The sequence below is a fragment of the Perca flavescens genome, chromosome 20 (assembly GCF_004354835.1).
Source record: "Perca flavescens isolate YP-PL-M2 chromosome 20, PFLA_1.0, whole genome shotgun sequence".
NCBI lineage: Eukaryota > Metazoa > Chordata > Actinopteri > Perciformes > Percidae > Perca > Perca flavescens.
Window position 1 is genome coordinate 22720967 of NC_041350.1, and position 23937 is coordinate 22744903.

At 40.2% G+C, this 23937-nt stretch overlaps 1 protein-coding gene across 1 annotated transcript in view; it reads right to left on the bottom strand.

Annotated features, from left to right (window-relative positions):
- The window catches only part of sptb (spectrin, beta, erythrocytic), a 75832-nt gene extending 52372 nt beyond the window's left edge, over nucleotides 1-23460 (bottom strand). The window contains exons 1-9 of the mRNA XM_028566721.1: nucleotides 23152-23460; nucleotides 17477-17723; nucleotides 5819-5970; nucleotides 5472-5645; nucleotides 3851-3948; nucleotides 1807-1887; nucleotides 1519-1634; nucleotides 1264-1376; nucleotides 987-1174 (exon numbers count right to left, since the gene is read on the bottom strand). Of these exons, the coding sequence (XP_028422522.1) occupies nucleotides 987-1174; nucleotides 1264-1376; nucleotides 1519-1634; nucleotides 1807-1887; nucleotides 3851-3948; nucleotides 5472-5645; nucleotides 5819-5970; nucleotides 17477-17624 (1070 nt within the window). The 5' untranslated portion in view covers nucleotides 17625-17723; nucleotides 23152-23460. The remainder of the gene's footprint in view (nucleotides 1-986; nucleotides 1175-1263; nucleotides 1377-1518; nucleotides 1635-1806; nucleotides 1888-3850; nucleotides 3949-5471; nucleotides 5646-5818; nucleotides 5971-17476; nucleotides 17724-23151) is intronic.
- Between the last annotated feature and the right edge of the window lie 477 nt (nucleotides 23461-23937).

Here is a 23937-nt window from a genome sequence, read left to right on the forward strand (position 1 = left end):
ACAAAAAGGTACAATGAAGCTGTAAAAGGTGTACTATTTGTGACTTTATTTCCCAAACCCACTATCTAAATATTAAATATATCCTTCTCTACGTTAGCCTTGATCGTATCCAATGTTCTATAGTTGTTTATCTGCTATCTAATATTCCGTCTAATATTCATTTATTTATTTCCCATATACATATCTACATGCACATGAATTGTGCTCACTTGTATGTGATTATATGTCTGATCAGCATTGGGTCTAATATTTGTTTCCTGTTTGTTTGATGTTTACTTGTTGTTTGTTGATCCATAGAAAATCAAATACGTCTGTAGTAAAAAAGTCAAAATTCAGAAGTCAAAATGCAGAAGTATAGATTGTACTGAATATGGAAATAACAGATAATGCAAAAGAATATATGTTTTAATATGCTATAATATTTATTTTTAAAATGAAAACAGTGATGGATTCGAATAACTGTTAACTGTAACTTTCAACTTATACAAAATTGATTGAATTTGGCTGGATAGAGGCCCAACCAAAAACAACATATCACACAAAAGAATGCTTATATATAGATTGATTACAAAACTTAACCTAATAATAGCTAGGTTATATAGAAGAATAGCTTCCAACTATTTGCAATATACTTATTAGCAGCCAATAAAAGCTGTTGGAAAGACAGTGATCCCTCTTCTGTGTCAATGTGCTTAAATGATGATCGTGTTCCCCATATAAAGCAACGTTAAGGAAAAGAGTTACTACTAGATTTTATATAAAACTTTGAACCAGTTGTCCAGAGTTTGTGTTGAAAAGTGGTGGTAAATTACAATTAGTTTCTGTTTGTTTTTCGTTGTAACTCTTGATATTTTTGTTTTATGTGCTTAATATTGTAAAGGTGAGTTATGTTTTCTTCTTCTCTTGAAGATTAAAAAGCACTGGACAAAGAGAACAGATCAGAATAGAAACAGAGAGTAATGTAATGTTGTCTTGGCTCGACTCACTTGGGTGGCTTCTCTACAGTGCGGTAGGTGTTGAAAGCCTGGAGCTGCTGCTGAACTCCAGTCAGCGAGTTGGCAAGTTTCCGGTTGTTCAGCACAATAATGGTCTGCTCGATCCACGTCAGCAGATCTGACGCCAGAGTCTCATACTTATCAATCATCTTCTCTGTCTCGATGGCGTGATCCAGAACCTAAAGAAGGAGGATGAAGACAATCAGGGAAGCAGGAACAAACTTGTGTTACAAATTTGTCATAACTGTGCGTCATCCTTCCATCTCACCTTTCCAACTCTCTTGCCCTCGACAGCGAGCTGCTTCATCTTCGAGAAGTAGTGGTAAAATGCCACGACATACGTGATGATGGACTTCTCATCTGGGTTCTCTGTGAACACATCTACAGAACCAAAACACGGCAGACAAGTCAGTTACAGCCAAGCCAGAAACCATCTCTGGTCCTGAGGTCTTTTTTTTCCACCAGGCTTAAAACTCCTAAACATTTATTCTACATAAAGGCACAGCCTCCGTCAGTCACTCGCCTTCTGGGTCTAACAGTTTGGTCACGCCAAGCCGCTGCTCTGCTACATTGAAGGCGCTCTGAAGGTTGTGGGTCGGGTTGGACCTCTTCAATTTGTTATAGTCCACCAGATCAGGCCTGAGAGAGAAAGATGGAGAGCGCAAGAGAGCAAAAGAGGAAAATGAGACGGTGAAAGAGAAGAAGAGAAGAAGCAGAATGAGGTGGAGAGACACTGAGCAGACGGGTTTCATGAGCGTTTACATTTCAGAGCTTGTGAGAGTGGATTTGGCCATTCATCATCTCTTCTTACCGGTGTTTGTGTATGAGAGCGTTGAAGGCCATGCCGTCTTTCCAGCTGGTGGTGAAGTTTGTGATGTTGATATTGGGATATCTGCGAAAACAAAAGCCATGGGACCTCATTGACTGAGCCTAAGGGACATTGCTGAGAAGCTGCTGTTTTAAATCAATGTCTGGGATCGGTTCTGCTTCTCAACATTCTCAGCAATTATGAAGCACATATTTCCATAGCTTCAGGCCTGAGCAGACTCAGACCAGTGGCATTTTATGATTTGCTCAAAAGATAAAAAAAAATGTAGAGGCACAGATTCTAAAATATGACAGAATCCCACTCAAAGCTAGCAAATCACATTCATTCAACTTCACTGATAGGAACATGTCGCTAATAGCATGCAACAGTAGGGAAACATTTGGGCAAAGTGGCACAAATACCCCTTTGAAATACATAATTTGTTATAACATGAGTAGGGTTTATTTGTGTACAACAAAACAAATCTCAAGTGATATGTCAGCTATGATATTAGCAGATTGGATTCTCACAAATCTAAACATATGAATACCTTTAATCTTAAAGCTACATTGTGTAAGAATTTCTCCCATCTAGCAGTGAAATTGTCTATGACAACCAACTGAATATTAATTTCGAACCCCTCCCATTCCCAGTGCGTTTTAACTCCTACGGTGGCCAAACCCGAAATTAGCTCTTAGTATCTCCATCGTTTACACACAGCTGTTCTTGCCACTCCAATATTAACTTTGGTCTTGTTGCTTTGCCTGTTACGTTGTTGTTTTAATTCTGTTTTTCGCTTCCCTGGCGAGTAATCTCCCCTTGGCATTCGTCACGGTGCCACTGCGCAAATGGTGGAGGTATGTCCCTCTTTGGCTAATGTATTTTAAAGATGGAGGCGCAACATGGCGGCCGTCATTTCAGCGACTCGCTCGTATGTATTCTGAGTGATTCTGAATGGCAGATTCTACGCTTACGAGAATACTTTGATTAGTTGGTGGAAGTAATTACACATGAATGAGCTCATATTTGTGAAAGAACAAAGTTTTTTTTTGCTAAGAATCAACTCAAAGAATTACACAATGAAGGTTTAAAGAATAGATTAACATTTTGGGAAATTTGCTTATTCGCTTTCTTGCAGAGAGTTAGATGAGAAGATCGATACCACTCTCAAAATATGAAGCTACAGCCAGCAGCCGGTTAGCTTAGGTCAGCACAAAGACTGGAAAGAGGGGGAAACAGCTGGCCTGTCTCTGTCCCAGGTAACAAAATCAGCCCACAAGCACATAACCCCTCCGTAAAACCAAAACATGTTGGTATTATTCAAATTACACAAATGAGATATAACGTGCTAATTAGTGAGTTTTAGAGGTGCTGATAGGTGGATTATGTTAGACAGAGGCAGGCTAGCTGTTTTTTTTTAGCTGTCTTTATGCTAAGCCAAGCTAATTGTATCCTAGCATTTACTTCATATTGATCTTCTCATCTAACTCTCTGCGACAAAAGCGAATAATTGTATTTCCAAAAATATCAAAATATTGCTTGGAGTAAGTAATCATTATGGCTTTATGATTATTAGATATATTCTGTAAAGGGTAATGTAAAAACTCTGAGTGGATATAGACTTTGATGCACATTTAGTTAAATTCCTTCTTAATATCAAAGTAAAAACTAAAGAGTGCTTCACTATTTTTTTTATTAAACATAATGACTATGACCCACTTTTTAATCCATTTTCAACCATACATACTAGAATAATAAAAATAGTAACTCGTTTTTTTTCATGGAACACTTTTCAAGATCAAAGATGCTTTACATAACAAATTAAATAAATGAACAAGAACCTAGAAAAAACTAAAAGAATACATGTGCAGAGCAGCGCAAGACATACAATAAAATATTAAAAGCTTTTAAAAAGCTTTTTAAAGGTGCGTTTTGAATTTGAAGACAGAAACTAAAAGATCTTTAACCACTAAAAGATTTACAGCTGTGCACAGAAGTGGATCCTCATACTAATTCCCAAAGGGTATTTACAACAGCTCCCACTTACCCTGCCGTTTTCATCTGACACCACAGAAGAAGAGCGTCCTTGGCTGAGCGCGTCTCCTTCTGGTCCGCCTGTCCCGTTTCCACAATAATGTCCTGGATCTGAATAAAAACAAAAAGCACAGCTGGATGATACATAATGAAACTTAACTAATGACTGGAAGCTTTGCAATCAACCAAGAACAATCCACAGCAGAGAACAAAAACTCCACTGATAGGAGCATGTCGCTAATAGCACGCAGCAGTAGGGAAACATTTGGGCAAAGTGGCACAAATACCCCTTTGAAATACATAATTTATTATAACACGAGTAGGGTTTCATTTGTGTACAACACAACTAATCTCAAGTGATATGTCAGCTATGATATTAGCAGATTGGATTCTCACAAATCTAAACCTATAGGGTCCAGCTGATAGAACGAGGGGGGGTAATTATTGAAGTTCTTATTTTCCCACACAGTGGGCCAGTAATTAGAGCAGTGATGTGATCTGAGAGATAGGCCCTGAGAGAGGGCTAAATTTAGCCAGCTTTGGTTCTCCTTGGTTAATGCAGACTGAAAAGATACAGACAGGAGGACCGAGTCAACTCCTTTCTTTTTCTTTTCTTTTTTTTATTTATTTCTTTCCAAAAAGGCTGAATTATGCAGGAGGCCATATTGTTTGAACTAATGTGTCTAAAAATAACAATGTTGCTGTCAAATTAAAAATAAATATATGCCCCCTCCAAGAAGATAAAAAGAGTCAAACAGACATGTTCTGATGTTAGGGATGTGCTTCTTGCAGCAGATAATATTGGAATCTGAAGGCATCTCATTTGAGGAAAAAGAAAAAGTCAAAAACATCCCACTGCTGCCAGTTGAAACTGTTTCTGTACTGCATGCATACACACTAAAAATGACACTAATCAATTATCACACAGCAGATTGTACACTAAATGCAAATAAAAATGAGTACTAAGTCATAATGTACTACAGTAATGTTAATACAATAGTCTACGGTAGCATAATAACATATATTACAGTTATATTTGAACTGTGGTCGGGCTCCACATGTGGCCAGCTCATCATGTTATTTGAAGACTGTGACATGTTAAATAACTTTAACATAATGTGAGTTTTCAGACCAGAACTGTAATATTGACATTTTTAGATGTAAGAAAATCTAAAGGAGTGCTGATAAAGAGTGTGTCTGTTGTCAGGAAGATAATTGTTTCTTCTACTGCTGTAATATGATGAGGGAGGTAGTTGAAGGAATGGTGACTATATATAATGCAAAGTTTAATATTTTTGTGTTTTGATTAGAACTACATCTCACGTTGCCTGTAAGAGAATAACAGGGAGAAAAGAGAGTGAAGTGATGTATATTCAATTGTCCAATGTTTTTGTCATTAAAGTGGACTAATATAAGCTGTCCTTGTAATTTTACTTGAAGTTAATAGTACCCAGCTTTAGAAAAGTTTTATTTTTTCAACATCTTCAGTCTTTGAAGATAGTATTCCATGTATCTGATAAAATAAATAAATTATATTAAAAAAAGAAATACAAAAGGGACAAGTGATTCAAATTAGCAACAAACAAAAAAAGGAAATAAAGTTAAATATGAGCATTCAGCGTAGCCAAGTTTACCTGGAAGCGAAGGATGATGGTCCAGATGAGGCCGAGGATGAGGCGATGGTTGCCGTCGACGATGTCGTGGGAGCCCATGTTCTCCAGGTGAACCCTCTGCTCTTTGAGGAACTGCAAAGCCTTGTCCACATTCTCCAAACAGTGGATACGCATTCTGCCCTTAGTGGGTTTTGGCTGAAGACAGACATAAGAAAGGCACAATTATAAAGGCAAGAGTGACCACAAGAGAGAAATAGATAGAGAGAGAGAGAGAGAGAGAGAGAGAGAGAGAGAGAGAGAGAGGAATAAAACAAATGGTAAACAGGGGGGAAAAATGTATAAAAAAGTTTGACGGGGTATCTTCTTACCAGTCGTTCGCCGGACAGCACCTCCAGCAGTTTAATGAGCATGCGTCCGTCCCGCAGGTCCAGGTAGAGGTCAGAGATGCGACAGCCGACCCGGGAAAGGATGGAGTTGACCCATTTAGTAAAGGTCTTCTTCTGAACCGCCTCACGCTCATCTGATGGGAGCACAAAGTTAGAGAAAGAACATGAGCTCCATGAATAATGAAATAACTTTTACACATCTACAGAACAGCACCACTGGAGCTGCTAGGGATTAACTGTCCTGCTCAAGGGCTGTTCAGATAGATAGATGGATGGAGGCCACGGAGTTGAATTTGCTTTGGAAACAGAGAAATCTTACTGGTTAAATTAATCCCCAGTGCATAGTTAAGCTTTGAAAAAAGAATATAGCCTGGACATATCCAGCTATCTATAGTGAGCTTTGTCAGGAGGAAAAACACAACATTAAAATGATTCTGTGGCTCCAATGATTTAATCTAACTCACACAATAATAGTATTTCTACCTTCACATCAGCCATGCCTCCAAGAAATATGATTTACATAACCATGGACTGATTATGAGACAACGGGCCCCTGGGCACAGACATGCAAAAGGCCTCTGACCCCTCTTAAAGGAGCAAGACTCCCGCACTGACATTCTGCAGGCGAAGCAGAAGTATTCAAATGATGCTGGAGATGAGAAGAGGCTGTCTGACTCCTGCTCAAAGCCTCCTGCCACAGCTGATAGACACTGACACTCCTCATAGATGGCTTACAATATACTAAAGAACATTATACAAAATATTATGGGAAACCATCAAACGAAACATGATGGACAAGAACAGATTTAAATTACTTTTTTAAATGTTCCAATTTTAACTGTATTTTAATGAAATGTTGTAGCTTTAGTATGCTGTGCAGCTGTAGTATGAAGGAAAAATAAACAAAAAATGAATCTTGGGTTAGATTGGATTGGCAGATACTCAATATTAAGAATTAAGAAAATGTACATCCCATTTACATTTTCTTCTGAGCTCTGTGACTTTCCAACAAGAAGTCACCTAGGGCCCTGTTCAGTAATCCATCAATGTCCATAACTGAAACTTCAATTAAAGTCAATTTAATGGTCAGCCTTGTCACTGTGCTGCTTACTGTTACACTTGTGTCAAGTGGGGATACATTAAAATTGAGACCACTTTACAAGATCTGGACCAGTCTTGTTATCCCTGCCATATATTTGTACAGTGCATCTCTTTTACTGTAATTAGAGCAGTACGTCATTAATGAAATGCTGGTAAAATACTGAAAGTTTTGACCTTTTTGCTCAGTTATCGTAGTCATTATTGGTGACTCCTGCTTTGGATATTAACCTGAAAGGCTTGATATGATTACTGATATGACTTCAGTATTTTTGCAGACAGGCCTGCTGCAAATGTAATACAGAAACTCCCCGAGGAAAAGCTTAACTTTACCCATCTTTGTCTCCTCATCCTCCCTTAAGAGTAGATAGGGAAGTGGTGCTGCATAATAACATCACATGCATAAAAAGTAAACACACACACAAGGTTTCTGCACAGTTAAGCATAGGTGTACAGTATTTATGCTGAAATTCCTCGACTGCAATTTTGCCTTAAAGCTCAGGAATGACAGCAAAGAGAAAAGTATGAGTGTCAGACTCTGACAGGTTTTTGGGAGGATGAGCGTTGCCTACACGGTGACACATCTTGCCGGAATCACACTTAAAAATAATATCTCAGAGCACGGCAGATGTGCCTCCTACTCAGCAGCAAAACTAAAAAACAATTTTTATTGGACCATATATCAGCATGACCCAAAGTACTATACTCTTTTTTTGTTTTTATTTTGTCTATGGACACACTTAATGTGAATGGGAACGGGGGTGGTGTGAGTGGGTGTGTGCTTGCCACTGGGGGTTGTGTCTGCATTTAGTCAGCATATTAAATGTCCTGCACGATTTAACCGACCTTCTCTTATGCACAGAATATAATGCAACTGTGACTGTACTGAGCACGATGTTTTATAATTTTACAACTTGTTATTGCTTTCTTGTGAACAAATTATTTTGCAGCAGCACCATTTATAAATGGTCTAAAAAGGCATTTCTCGACTGCAATTTCTTATAATAACTTATCTGCCTCCAAATGTACCAAAAATGATCTATCTGCAATAAGCTAATAACAACCCCGTTGATTTATAAATCTAGCTCTAGAAATTAAACAACATCATATGCATACATGATATTTAACACATTTGTGTAAGGCTTCATTCCAACATATTAAACATAGATATTGGAAGATTCTCGTTGCCATATTAATTAGCCAACATGTTAAATTTAAAGGTGATTCAAGGGCTAGGCAATATCATAAAAATCAATGTCACAATATAAACAAAGATATAAAAAACATATCATAAACTCATCTATAATGAACATATAATAGGCTAATATATGCATAATACATATACAATTATCACATTGATGTTGAATTTGATGTTTCATAAATGTATTTTAACAGTAAACTCAGTTAATGTGTTCAATGAAAACTTGGTTAATTTAGTTTTTTTACTTAGTTTTATTATTTATTTATTTATTTTATCGATTAGTTAATTCAACCAGATCAATACAGATAAACAATGTTGCATAGGAAAAGGAAATGCAACAGATGTAATGTATTCAGGACGTCTAGTTAGTTTGCAGTTTTATCTCAAATTAGAATTATTCCTTTGGACAACGGAATTGTCAGAATATGATCATATAATCATGATATGACTTGTCAATAAACAATACTATTACAGTTATGATGATAATAACAGTCTTACACATCTCATAACTTTCATAGTAACTAATACTGGGCTGTACTTGTTTTTTTCTTATTCTGGATATAAGTTTTTCTTATACTGGATATTAATGCTGAGACAATCAATTGACAGAAAATTAGCTGGGCAATTGTAATGAATGGCTGTCAGTTAAGGTAATTTCTTATGTAAAAATGACAAAACATCACTGGTTCCAACTTTTCAAACGGTGTATTCCTGGACTATAAACAGGATATTTAAAGGTATGCGCAGAAACTTGGGTATTTCTTTGCTGAGGCCAAATAACTGATCTAATCATGACAATAATTATTAGTTGCAGCTCTAGTTTATGAAATGTAGTTTTTGATTTAAGCTCTTATTTAGAATATTTTAGAACAATCTGGAGCAAGGAAGGCAGAAGGGCGATGCAAGATGATTGACTACAGTTACCTTGATTGTGCCCACAGCTCCCAGCACACACACACACACACACACATACACACACACAGACATTTTCCCCTCAGTCGTACCATCTTGCAACATGTAACTTCCCCTCGGTCCGTCTGATACACAGTTTGCCTTGTTTATTCCTGAACCCAAATCTGACTGCAAACTAAGGAGTGCAAAGGACTGCATCCTTAATGACTGGTGTAATAAATGATTCAGACCCCAGGCTGTGGAGAACAAGCAAGGAACAAGCTAAAGAGGAGGACCAGGAGAAGAAGAGGGAGGAAAGACAGGAAAGAGTAGTAGAGAGAAGGAGTTAACGATATTGGATAAAAGGTAAAGAAGGAGACAATGAAGGGAGGCGAGACTGAAGAAGAGGAGAGAAAAAGAGGACAGGTGGTAGAGAGCATGAAGCATCAGACAGAAAGCAATGGAGTGAGTGACTGAAATTCAGGCTTCCAGGTTAAATCTACAGAGACTCAACCAGGAAAATAGAACAGGATACATTACCTACAGTATCTGAAAATGACCCAGTAAGCACCAAATAAAGCACCAGCTTCATTCTTAGCATCATCAAAGAGAAGAAACCAGCGTTTATTGTATGTAAAACACATGACGCAGCAGAGGACAGTGAATAAATCATGCTTTTTCTGTTCCCCTCAGCAGAACAACAGCACACACCGCTCCACTAGGTCGACACGGATTACCATGCCATGAAAAAGTAATGGCAATTAAAACATGCAAATAACTCAAAGCTCCATGAGGGGTGTCAGTGATTTAGCCCAAACCTTTGCATCATAATCTGTCAAAACAAAAAAAGCGTCCACAAGACACCTCTACTGTATGTGCAGTAAAACCTGTGATAGATGCTTTCTGAACTATTTGGGGCGCTGCCTCCAGAGGGTTTTACAGTGGAGGCAGTAAGAGGACAATTAGAGCACATCCCCGAAACAAGCACATGGTTCTCCCGTATCGTCTCACGTCACAAGACCTTGAGAGGAGACGGAGTGCACACTGATGCTCCTGGCCATTTAGGAAGCATGGGACAACAGAGGGGGGAGGAGGAGTGGGAGGAGGGAAGGAGGATCCTTGCTTGCATGCACCTCGCTGAGCCGTCTCCAGATGAGTAGTTCAACAAGCTCGATATGACAACAGCTCTGTGTGTGTGCGCTCGCTGCTGAACAAAGCCTTTAGCGATAAGTCTGAAAACAAAGTTCTGTTAAACCTCGAAAATTCCAGTAGCATTATTGTAGAGCAGAACATCAATACAATATGTAAACTATTGGGTGATATAAGATTCAATATCGTCTTAATATCAAGATATACGTTGGTTGTGTTGTCTTTTCCAGGTCTTCTACAGTTCTTCTACAATCTGAGTGTTATTCTACTTCTTTAATCTGTACATATTGATATTGAGGTTTTTGTTATGAGTGCCATTATTTGGGTTAGCTGCCCAGTGCTGTCTCCCATCCAGTTATCGTGTCGCTGTACTGCTTTTGGGATATACAACTAATATACTATACTTTACATAGTAGGCCATACTTTTCTGAACACATTGAATTTAATTTGCTTTTTTTCGCTGTGTGTCAGAGGCCTCTCTGTCTCTCTAGCCCCTTTCCTGTCATTCTCCAGCTGCTCTAAAATAAAAGCCCAAAAAATAATCTTAAAAAAAAAAAAAGATATAAAAATAAACGTCACGTAGAACAAGTCCACAAGCAGGAATTGGCACATATGTCTCCCTGTGAGGTACGCTGTGTTATATAATTGTTACAGTACCACAAGTAGAGAAGTGTCATAAAGTCAGCAAACAGACGCAGTAATGTCAGTTACACAGCAATATGTATATATTTATTAAGTTTGCTTACTTTAGCTAGTTTTGCTTTAAGGTTTCATATCAAAGTTGGTGTTTTAGATTTAGTGTAAATGACCGCTACACTTTTTGTATGATTTTCACTTCAATCATGGCAGAAGTGTAGCTCAAAGGGGCACTTGTCTTTTTTTTAAAGATAAATGACACATTTAGATGCAATTCATGAATAGGAAAGTAGCTGTAGTAGTTCAGACGAAGGGCTAACCACAACTTCACTGTATGTTTAATGATTGAAGCTGCAATTGTCATACATTCTTTTTACATGAATTAAATATTTTTGAACAAGTGCAGCAGTCCTATACAGTATCCAACTTTTCTGACTCACTGACTGGACTGCAGCAGCGTCTTGTCACTGCTGTGCTGCGTTCCTTTACCAACTTACTGGCTTCTTCTTCCTGCATATCAGTGCCAGCCTTACTAAACATTCTTCTGTTTCACATGCTTTTACTGTGTTATCTCTCATCCACTCTTTGACTCCAGTGAAAGCCCAATGACTTATTCATGCTGATGGATTTTCCCTGTATACACCCTGATACGTCTTTTCCCACAGTCAGCTCTTACTGGATGTAGCCCAGTGGGTCACCTAGCACCCTGCTACATGCCTGAGTCATGGCCCTGCCAGAGCTACCTGTCCTGCAGCCATGACACCATGTCTTTATCAACACGCCTGTCCAGGAGTTTAGATGAAACAACTCCTCTGTTGGCTTTGTTTACACGCTTCCTCAAGACAAGATGAATTGTGGGAGGTTTTGCTAAATGGACTCACATTCTGCGACATCATATTAATGCACATTAGAGGCTGTCAAGGTTACTTGATGTTGTAAAGAACAAAACTTACCAGTATTCTGACTCGTAAGGATTAAGTTAGAGCTCCAGGAAAGTCTGTTTACAGGTGTTGGAGAATACTATTGCAAACATAAAAAAAGAAAAGTCATTTGAAGCCTTTTGTGGCTTCAGAGGGAGCTGCGTTAAATTTAATAAACTGCCTCGTCATGTCACTTGAGTCAGCGTCAGTTTGGGCTGAAGACTACAAGTTTGAAAATGACAAAAATCTAGGGAAGAAGAAAACTTGACAATTGCTTAAAGAACATACATTCACAATAATTGGGGGCCAAAGTCATGCAAAACATTGTATTTGTAACAGTAAACAGGCGACCAAGGGCCCAAAAACTTGAAGGGGAAGGTTCAGACAGCTGAAGAAAGCCAAAAGGTTAAAGATCAAAAATCAACTAGACAAGATGGAGGGAAAAAAAAAAACTTTTTGTGCAACCAGGGCAGCAGAAAATACTCAACACCAATGAGTGTGTCAAACTCCAAGAAAGACATAAGAAAATGGATGAATGGTTGAAATCAATAAATGCAAAGCAAACTGTTTTCTCTTTCTCTATTTATCGCTTATGTTTTTCTGTTATTGTTGTTCTGTCCACCTTGATTCTACTGTCTTGACCAGATCTCCCTAATAACGGGTAAATAAAAAGCAAAGAACATTTCATGAAATGTAATTGGTGGATCAATACGCTTGGCTCCGAAGAAAACACTCTAATTTGGGAAAGCTTCAGAAGTTTGCCGCTTCACGGATCAGTTGACTATGCAGTCTTCAGAATCAGTCTGTACTTGAAATCTAGCAGAGGCAATAAAAAAGCATGTTCCCCTCTCTGTTCCTGCATCATCTCCTCCATTTTCTTCCTCTCACTAATGCACTCCTGTCATCAGGGAGTTGGATAGCATAGTGCAAGCTAACGAAAAATCCACAGTGACGGCAAACCTCTCTTTTAAAACCTTAATAACACAGGCGGAAGGAGAAGCACGGGAGAAGTTAAACCGCCAGAGAAATTGATTCTTTTTTAACAGTGCCAACGCAATCATTCAGGGCTAAAAGGAGGTTAGGATCAAAACACACTTTTGCTTTGTTCTTTGGAACAGTTTGCGAAGGGTAAGGGCCATATGGAGAAAAGGTGACAAGCTAAAATGATGAATATGTTGTCATAAAGAAAATGGAGCACATAAGAGTGCATAACACTACCTTTGGAGGGAAAACCATCAAAACCTTTTTAGGAGTTTGTCTATGAATTATTCAAAATCAAGTCAAGTCAGTGAACAATTGGGGCAGAGCTACGGCTTCCTGAAAATAAATAAATGACTACCTTATAGATTCAATGAAAGGGCCAATGGAAGCTCAGACTTTCTTTGCTGTTAGCTTTCTCCAGTTCTCACAACAGGATGACAAACTAACCTCACACTTGCTCACATCACAGCCCAACCTCCCTGCGAGCCCATGCTGGCCTAAACCCAAACACAAGTTGGGGAAGGGAGGGGCATGATTGGAAAAGTGCTTTCTCTCTCTGTCTCATCGGTGACGAAGGAAAGGATGGACAAACTCCCTCTCAAACACACACAAATGCACAAACAAACACAAACGGCTCTTCCATCGGGACGCCGTACCTTGCAGCTGTCTGAAGCGTCCGTCCAGGATGGAGTTGAAACAGATGTTGGAGGTGCTGTAACTCAGCCAGCGCGCCCGCTTCATACTTTTAGCTGACGAGGAAGAGGAGGAGGAGAGGAGGGCGGGGGGAGGGTGAAGGTGAGAGAGCCTCTGACGTCTGGGGGTGCAGGAGGAGGACGAGGAAGAGGATGAGGAGAAAGGGCAGAGTCCCGCAGGTGCCACGGCGAGAGGCACGTGCATGAGAGTGCCGTTCCTCTCCGAGTGGTGTTCAGGCTCCAGCTGCTTCCTGCTGCTGCTGCTGCTGCTGCTTCCCCTGGTTGCCTTCCTACTTTCAGGTCTCTGGGCCCGGTGGACCGGTGGGGTGCTCCTGCTCCGGCTGATGCTCATGCCCACCCGAACAGGGGCCTCTTTCTCCGGTGGGACATAGGGCCGGACAGCAGCCTCCTTGGTCCCTCCGCTGCTGCGACGGATGGCTGTGGTGTCCCTGCTGCTGGCCTTCAGGCTGATCTTGACCTCTCGGAGCCGGGGTTGGCTTATAGGGGCAGCGCGCAGCAGGCACGGGCTGCTCATCTTGACCCCCAAACACAACAATAACAACACAGCCTGGAGCCAGCAGAGGAGCTTGGCACTCCACGTCTCTCCTCTTCTCTGTCTCTTGGCTCTCTGTCCTCCTTTCCAGATCCCTCTCGTGTTCACTCCTGCTCCCTCCCTCCCTCCCTCCTTCTTTCTTTCTTACTCTCTCCTCACTGCTGCCGTGATGATGCTATGCCTCCACGCTCAGGCGGCACAAGGGCTCAGGCAGCCTTCAGTTCAGTTTAAAGTGGTTTCTCCAGCCCCATCCATGCATACAATATGTTTTTTAATACGTCCACATGCACACAAGACTCCCTCCCTCTACCCAGCACTCCCACACAGTCGTGACATTACTGAATGTGAAGTGTATTTTCCTGTGCCAATAATCCAACATAAAACGGTCCATCTTAAAGGAAGGTGTCTTTTTTAGGTGTATCTAAGGAGTAGTGTAAGTGGCTGGATATCCATTACGTTATGTATGTGCTCTGAAGGCATGCTGGGTGCATATTTCTCAGTTCACAAGCTGTAAATCAGCAGCGACGACATTCAGAGCATCTCTCATCTCCTGCCTCTTTTTTGACTTTCCTCCCTCTCTTCCTTCTCTCTCTCTCTCTCTCTCTCTCTCTCTCTCTCTGTGTCTTTCTCTCTGGTAACAGGAAACACTGATTGCATTACAGAAACATCAGTGCAGCAGCACTCTAACACAATATCACCAACACCCACACAGAAGCCTTCATCGCTTAAAGAGACAGAAAGAGACAGCAAGAAAAGTGGTGAAAGCTCTAACAGATAAATGGTCTGGACATGACTTCATATATTTTGGCTACCCAGATATTGGGCTTGATATTAAACCATAATACGTACTATTGTGTCTTTCTAGACCAAAATGTGTGCGTAGATTCCGTAGCATCGAACACTGAAAGCTAGCATCAAATGTTCAAATCAGACAATTCTTGAACTTGTAATCCTTCAGATTTTCATTATACCAAACCTCATTTTTTATACTATTTATGACCAGCATTTTTGCAACAATAGCCATTTAATGTATGTATGTATGTCTTTAGGCATTGGCCATTTACAGAAAATGGCTATAAAGTTTTGGCGGGAAAAGGCTCTGCTATTTTAAGGGGGTACTACTCCCCCCCCCCCATATAATTCTTGCTGAAGTCAACAATACTTAAAGCAGGAGAAAGTTTTGTTGGTGGAGTGAGCTGCAGCTGCCATATACACCCTGTTAGACGAGCATTGGATGGTGTTAGTCAGTTGGTAGCAATTGTGAAGTCAATTGTGAGGCATGAATGAAGCAGCTGATCATCAGTACTCTGTGCCTGACCTAACGCACTGCTGCAGATATACGTTTTTATTATCTATAGTGGAAATACCAAGTCACAAGGGATTCACAGGAAACAGTGCATACACATGAACACGATGTTCAAGCGAGTGTATGTTCGCATTTCACATATGTGGAAGACGACATTTGATCCTAAGGGGTTACATGCTGCCAGTCCGACATGCCGCCACTCCAACATGCTGCTATTCCCTAACCCTAACCCCTAACCTTAACCCTAATGGAAACAAAAATTGTCGGAGTGGTGGGACGTTTGAAAACAATGGAAGTGCCCCCACTCCGACAATTAGACGTCAATGTCGGAGTGGGGGTATGTCGGAATAGATGGCGGAACCCATCTTAAGGGTAGTACTACAGTTTGTTTGGGTAGCTACTTTAGTAGTCTCGCATTGCCAGACCTTACTCCACAGCACTGCGGAGTAGGTATTTTTACTGCCCACAGTGGTCAATAAACTGTGGGACATGGTCTTTTCAACCTGATCTCACAGAATTCCGTGAAATGAACACGGCCCCTTAACTCAAAATCTGTGGCGGTTTCACGGAATCGCAAAACATTCCGTAATGGGCCCACGGAAGAATTCCGTGAAATAAACACGGCCCCTCAAGTTAAGGAAAAGGTTGTTGGTGGGCTTACGGTTCCGTGACATGCAGGAAGAACGGGACGGTTGGGTTCAGGAAAAGGTCGTGGGTGGGCTTACGGTTCCATGGCACGCGAGAAGAACGGCACGGAAAAGAAGAAACTTGACATGCGGGACATGAATCCCAGTCTCCTGGGTGAAAGTCCTGTATCCACTACCCCAACCAAGCTCCTTACGCGGAATTTCGGCCTTACATTGTACTCGCTACCGTAGTCGCTCTTAATGCTACGTCATCTTCTCATTGCAAATGCAGACGACTTTATTTACTAATTTTGTGATATACAGATCAGCACTATTTATTCTCTATAGACATTTGAATTGAGCACGCCAGTTCTTTTCATATATATGTTTTTTTAAATACTCAGTAAACTCTTTAAAAAAAAGCTGGCCACTATAGTTTTTAGCAAATGTTACTCAAACAGCAAATAGTGTTTTTGGTGGGGACTATTTTTAGCTGCGGATTTGTCGCTTTATGGCAGCAGGTTCATCTGGTATTGACTCAAAATGAACATCAGTGTGTGTGTGTGTGTGTGTGTGTGTGTGTGTGTGTGTGTGTGTGTGTATGGCACAGAGGAATAATACATATCAGGTTTTGGCTACACAGGCTTGTGTAGACTTGTTGGTGGGGTCAATTCGTAGTTGGTTTTGTTCTTTTCAGGTGATTTGTTAACAATACGAAAAATATGGAATATCACCAGAAGTTCAAATCAAAACTGTTTTATATCGGCAATGTTCTTGTAGCTACTTGTGTTTAGACATTTAGCTTCTTTTGGGTTTGTAGAAAAACAACAACACTATTCCAAAGAAAGGTATCAAAAAAAAATTGTGTTTTTGCATTTGTATTGAAACTCAGCCATCATATCCGTACTAGTATCAAAATGCGTCAAACAATACCCAGAAGTGCCTTCTCTCCACAGAGCTAAATTCATTTATTTTACAGCCTTGTGGCTGACCTCTCTTGTGTCTACGACTTTACAAAAAAATTACCATGGTGTGACCCTGAACACCCCATCTATGTTACGCTTCCTTCCAATGCAGAAACTATTTAAAAACTCCAAGCAGCCACCCCACAGGTGGGTCACAGCTTACCAGCTTAGCCAGAAATGCCAGAGATCTATGCAACGGGAGGCAGACGGGCAAGTCAGCTGTTCAGTTCGGTCAGACGCTGGACATTCTGGGAATGTGCAAGCGATCCCAGTTACAGTACTTGCAGAGGGTGCGGAGCAGTGTCAGGGCTCAGCTGTTGGGGGTGAGTGACACCACGAGTAACATGTACACACACTAAACACACACAACAACACCTGCAGAGCTCTAGCTAAGAGCCTTGGAGTAAAATCAAAGGTCACCCGGAGTGGGAATTATGTAATTTTTCAACTAAATCTAAGTGAAGGTGAGTGACACATTCAAACCTGCCAAAGTTAAACAGACACCCATTATAGCTCATCCTTTCTGCCCTTCCCACGCTCTTAAAAAGACACTGTCATCTCAAAAATGTGTTACACAAATGCCTCAGAAAGGACACAGCCTGTTTACTATGCATGCACTCACCTGCGAGGGCCTTGATGCGCGAGCGCTCAAACAGCCTGGCAGAGCTGTTGTCATTGTCGAGTTCTTCGTCAGTGGCATCGAAGCGAGTGTTGATGCGGCTGTACTGCTGCGTGATCTCCGCATTGTCAAAGTCTGTGGTGGAGGTCATGGCGGAAGCCAGCGTGGCAAGCGGGTGAGGGGACGGCAGGCGGCGTCCTCAGGTAGTCTGGGTGTGGAGGGGATGAAGTGACAGGATGGACCGTGAATACTGGAATGGAATGAAATGGAGGAGGAAGACAGACAGTAGAGGTGATTATGATTAATTATGATGATAAACTGGGGTTCAGCACTTACAAATCTGAAACTGACACTAATTTAACCGTATTTACATATTCATGGCCTGGATTTTTCTGGATTTTTAAATGAAGTAATTTAACTTTTTTGTGGACTATATCAGACACAAATTGTAGGGCTGTAACAATTAGTGCCACATTTCAGTTGATTCCAGATAAGCAACTATGAGAATTTGCTGTTGTTCCTACAGTACAGTCAATTTTAGTTTTGGACTGTTGAAAGAAAAAAAAAAAAAAAAAAAGACGTTACATATATGACATTACCTTGGCCTCTAAGACATTGTAAGGACAACTTTTCACTGTTTTCCGATGTTTTAAACACCAAATGATTACTTAAGAAATTAATCGGATAAAACACTGTCTCGCTGCAGTTTAGTTTGTATTTTGGTGTTAAGTTTCAATTTATCAACCCTATTGGGGAGGGGCTGTATCTATACCTGGCATGAGAATGTCATTTTTGAAATTTGAAGAAATCTGTTGTCTCAGATGTGATACACTACAGGTATATTTTTACATAGACACCTTGCCTACCATAGCTTTCAAATTGGCCCCACAAGCTCCTGTGCCCCTCACAATCTCCATTTTGTGCGTTTCACTTTGCTCAACTGTCACCCTGCAGTGTGTCTGTGTATTCTTTGAGTGGAATGGCGGGTTGAAGGGTAGCAGCTCAGATAGCTCTCTATCTGGGTGCAGCATAGCTCTCTTATCATGTCACAGGGGGAGGGCAACCCCTCTGTACTGGAGAACATGACGAAACCAGCTTTTTTTGAATGATGCAGCTCGCATAGTTTAAACTTCGAGTGTGTGTGTTTGTGTGTGTGTGTGTGTGTGTGTGTGTGTGTGTGTGTGTGTGTGTGTGTGTGTGTGTGTTTGCGCACTTCCGTTGGTAGGTATTTTTTGAAAATAAGTGCATGAGGTGAAATAAGGCGGGGAATACAACTTGTGTTGATACTGTGGTACACAAAGATGGAGAAAAAGGAACATGACAGTGGCCTCATGTGGTACTAATTAAGTACAACAAGCTGAATACCAACTATTTTTGACATATTTTTCATAACTTAATAATTAGAGATAACAATCACTATTTATTCTACTGTATATTTGTGATTTTACAGTGATGGTAAGTAACTAGCAGTAGAATATTTGCTTCTGAATTATAGTGGAGTACAAAGTAGCAGAAAATGGAAATACTCAAGTAAAGTACAGGGGCCTCAAAATTGTACCTAAGTACAGTATTTGAGTAAATGTACTTAGTTACTTTCCTTGACTGCTGACATGACTTGACTACAGAGGTGCATTCAGAGAAGAGGCCCTCAGTGGTGCACAATAATGGCACCCTACAGGTCTCCCTCCTCCTCATCCTGCTCAGTATCATTCCTCTGCAGAAGGCTCTTATCGGCCCGGGACGCTCCACCCACCACTGGGGATCCCCTTATCACCTCACACACAACCTGGACAGGAACACTGAACAACGCACTCAATTTGCACAAACCCTCTTTACACGCTGTACAAACCTGTATCCACAAGCCGTCAGCCGTTTTACAAAAACCTATAGGACTGTAACTGTGTGGAAGGGCTGACTGACTTCCAAGCTGACTTCCTTGCTTCCAAACACAAACCGCAGCAAATTAGGTGTGTGAGCTGGGACATGTACTCAGTTAGACTGTACTCGGCTCCATTTAAAGCTGTTTTAAAGGCAAGCTGGTCTCCTACTTATAGACAATCCTGTGACAGAAAGTTCACTGCCTTGCCACAGCAATGTGTGTGTGTCTGTCAATAGTGTCCTTGAGCAAGAGACACAGCTCTTATATAGCTCACTCACAGTAGGTCACCCTGTCAGCTGTAATGCAGAATGAAAGTCTAAAAACCAACAATAAGATGAAATCACGATAATTAGAGTGCTGAGCTGGAGTGACAGTATGCAAATGCCTACAATGCACATGCAGATTTCTAACAAAAACTGTACTGGAAACTAGTTTCCATTACAGCTGCAACCAACAGTTGTTTTAATTATCCACTAACCTTTCAATTTATTGTATAGCTGTAACAATTAGCAGATGAATCGACCAGAAAAATAATCTGCAACAATTGTGATAAGTGATTAAAATCATTTTTCAAGCAATGATTGGTTGGACAAAACAAGAAACCTAAAGACTTTATCTTGAGCCTTGAAAAATTCTGATTTTTTACAATTTCCTTTTGTGACATTTTATAGTTATAATAATCACCTACAGTTGCAGCCCTAATTGATTTACTAATTGGTAAGTCTATAACATGTTAAATAATGATAAATAGTCCTTTGTTATATTCAATTAACAGTCAAAAAGCCCAAAATATGCAATGATATGATGATATAATTTTTTTAAGATTATCTTTTGGGCATTTCCGCCTTTAATTGATAGGACAGCTTTGATATGAAAGGGGAGAGAGAGGGGGCCTCTGTGTGGAGGAATTAACCTCTATATCTGGGCGATCGCTCTACCGGGTAAGCTACCCGGGCGCCCATTATGATACAATTTAACCTTTTGACAATTAATATTCTGGCAAGGGACCATCTGATAACGAGATAATAACGAATAGTTTCAGCACTACCTGTCTGAATTCCAGAAAGTTAACATCATTAAAACATAAATGAAGTAATCTTATTATAAGTAATGTTATCGTTGTTACCACTATGAGGTATTGGACATAAATTTGATGTGAGGTTGATACAAATACAAACTTTTATGTTATTATTGGCCTATAAGACAAACGATATAACACTTTGGCACCACCTTGTATTGCTTTATATCACCATAAAGACCTCAGCACATGGTCCAGTATTTCATAATTTTTCTTGCTGCACATTGTGCGATGATGACTAAGAGGCGCTGGATAATTTCTCAGAAGTAAAATAAATGTCAAGAGGGATGATTAAAATGTCGGCTGGAATTTCTCCAGATATTTAAGTGCTGCTTGACCTCAGGAAAAAGAAAACATATTACAATTCTTTTTATCAAAACTCATACTGCATTCTGCAGATGCAGCTCCGCACGAGGTTTTGTAAAAAGGTTAACAGGTGTGAATGAGATTTTTACTCGTAAGATTTGCTGAGTTAGAATAAAAACAAAACAATCCCTTGTTTCTAAAGGTGTAAAAAAAACACTTTTATTAATGATAAGCTTTTTCGCCGTTTGTGATTTTGAATTTCCCTCATTTGTGGTTAGCGCAAAACTACGTTGTACAAATGTGTACAATGTAAAGATCAAATCAGCACGCGAGATGAATATAAGTGTGAAAACAATGCTCCCAGCTGTAAGTAAACTCTGTGTTTTTAGCTGGCCAGCAGTGAGCACATTAATCTGAGCAGCATGCAGTCAGATGGAGAGGATGAAATAAGAGATGGGTGTGGCCAAGATGTGTGATCTACAGTGTGTGAGAAACTGTAGCAGCAACTGGACTGAGGAGAGGGAGGCCTGTGAGCAGGAGCAGGGAGTAAATCTGAGACATAAACACAAAGACAGAGATCAATATGGAAGGAGAGGTGGAAGGGGGAGGGGGGGTTATTGGACTGAGTGAGTTTGCAGCTCTAAAATTCTCCTCAAACTGCCAATAACATCAAACCAACTATTACTCATGTACTTCAACAAGATATGAGGAAAAAAACATTGGGGGAACTGAGCATACAAACACTCTGGCATAATCCATACTGTACATTGATTATGTACACAAGCTGTGAGAAAAAGGTTCCTTTGTTGTGTTCAATAATGTTTTGACTGCAACAATACTGAGCCTGGCTTTTGGGAATCAATAGTAAACTATTCCTGTGGCGTGTTTACACAAAAGTCCCAGCTCGTCCAGACATGGTGACACACTCACACACATGTCCTTTTAAGGGGAATGAGGGGGAACGTCTCTTTCGCTCAGTGAACATTTTATATTTCTGTTCTTTCGTGAGCCACCACTTTGTTTCCGATCAAGGAGGGGATATGGACTGTAGAGTGCTTTAGGAAAGAAAATGAGAGGAAATATGCAATTATGCATATGCACCTGGGCTTAGGTTAACACCAGTGGAATGTAACTAAGTACATTCACTAAAATCCTGGAACTTAGTTCAAATTTGAAGTACCTGAGTACTTGAGTATAGTTCCATTTTTGCTGCGTTACACTCTATTTGAGAGGTAAATATTGTACTTTTTACTCCACTACATTCATTTGACAGCTTAAGTTACTAGCTACTTCACAGATTTCACTTACACCCAAAAGTATATACAAATATGCAAAGTACTAATACCACACTGTAGAAATACTCTGTTACAAGTAAAAGTCCTGCATTGAAAATGTTACTTAAGTGAAAGTATGTAAGTATCATCAGGAAAATGTACTTAAAGTATGAAAAGTAAAAGTACTCAATTCAATTCAATTCAATTTTATTTATAGTATCAATTCATAACAAGAGTTATCTCAAGACACTTTACAGATAGAGTAGGTCTAGACCACACTCTATAATTTACAAAGACCCAACAATTCCACCAATTCCCCCAATGCAATGCCGAAATATCCTCACATTTTAGAAACTGGAAACGATCCAAACAGTTCTGTCAATCAACTAAGTGATTAATGGTCTAATCATTTCAGCTGGATTTGTAAGCCGTTATTGTTGGGTAGTTTAATTTATAATAAAGCATCATATTTCATAAACTACGTGTGTTAATGTACAATATTTCTCTCTGAAATGTAGTGGAGTAGAAGTAGAACCTGGCATGAAAAGAAAAGACTTAAGTAAAGTACAAGTACCTCAAATTTGTACTTAAGTAGGCTACAGTAGTTGAGTAAATGTACTTCGTTACATTCCACCACTGACTTTGGAGAATGGAGTATTTTCATAGTGCAGTACCACAACTTTTACTCAAGTAAAGTATCTAAATACTTTCTCCACCACTCCTGAACATAAGACAACTTTTGGAGAGCGCACTTTTTTTTTTCTCCACTCGCAAACATGCGCACTGACGTCATTGTGCGCATTTCCAACGACTCGCTGAGGCCTGCTTAAAGCCTACGCTAAAAGATAACAAACTGATAACTCAAGATGTAGCTTGACTAAAACAAAAAAAAAAGCGAGTGATTTTAACAACAGAACACATCCATATAAAAAAAAAAAAAAAAAAGCTTTTTGAAAAACGACGTCATTATTTAACATGTCAGCCTGGGCCAACAGGTGGTTTGGAGGAAACTTTTAACTCCACTACAAACAACGGCAAACAAATAGCAGTCAGTGACCGCTGACAGAAACTATTTGGCCAAAGATCAATAATTTCATTTAACAATGGCGCAACTATAGCTATGCTTTCAAAATACACTTACTTGCTTCTGGATGCTGTCCTGTCCGAACGTGTTTATCTTGAGTCTTCTCCCTGCCAATAAACCAATTATAATCCCATTGAAGCAGCGGGGGTCGTGGTCAGAGTGGACGGAGGTCTCCACAGCGCGAGGAGGACACGGTCCTGCACGGGGGACAAGGGAAAGGGGCTCTAGGCGCCGCGCGCTCCACGGTCATTCCCGAAAGCCAGCGACTGACCCACCCTGCCGGGTTAAAAATAAAGTGGGCGCATCCAGTACATGATCTGTGCGCGCAGGGGACGCACATTCCTGACAAGAGCTGGTGACTCTAAATGGCAGAGACACTTCTGATCTCTTGTACAACCCCCCACCCCACAATCCACTCCACCCCAGCTCTAATCGCACAAACACCCACCCTCTCAGAAATGTCACCTCCACTGTTGCCTCTGCGTGCCATTTTACATGCAGTGCAGAGGAGAGAGGTCTGGGCATGGACACATGTCCTCACGTTACAAAGGATGTCCATCAGTTACACCAGAGGAAAAAAAAACACCTGTCAGGTAATGTGACATCAGTCGTGGAAAGTAACTAAGTACAATTTATTGGAGTATGTGTATGCTTCACTTGAATATTTCCATTTTATGCTTATGCTTTAATAATTCCACTACATTTCAGGAGGGAAATGTACTTTTTAGTGCACCACATTTATCTGACTAATATAGTTACTTTTCATATGAAGATAATACATTAAAACATGATTCATTTTTATATATATAAATAAGAAAAGAAAAAGCATTGTTAAACCCCTGT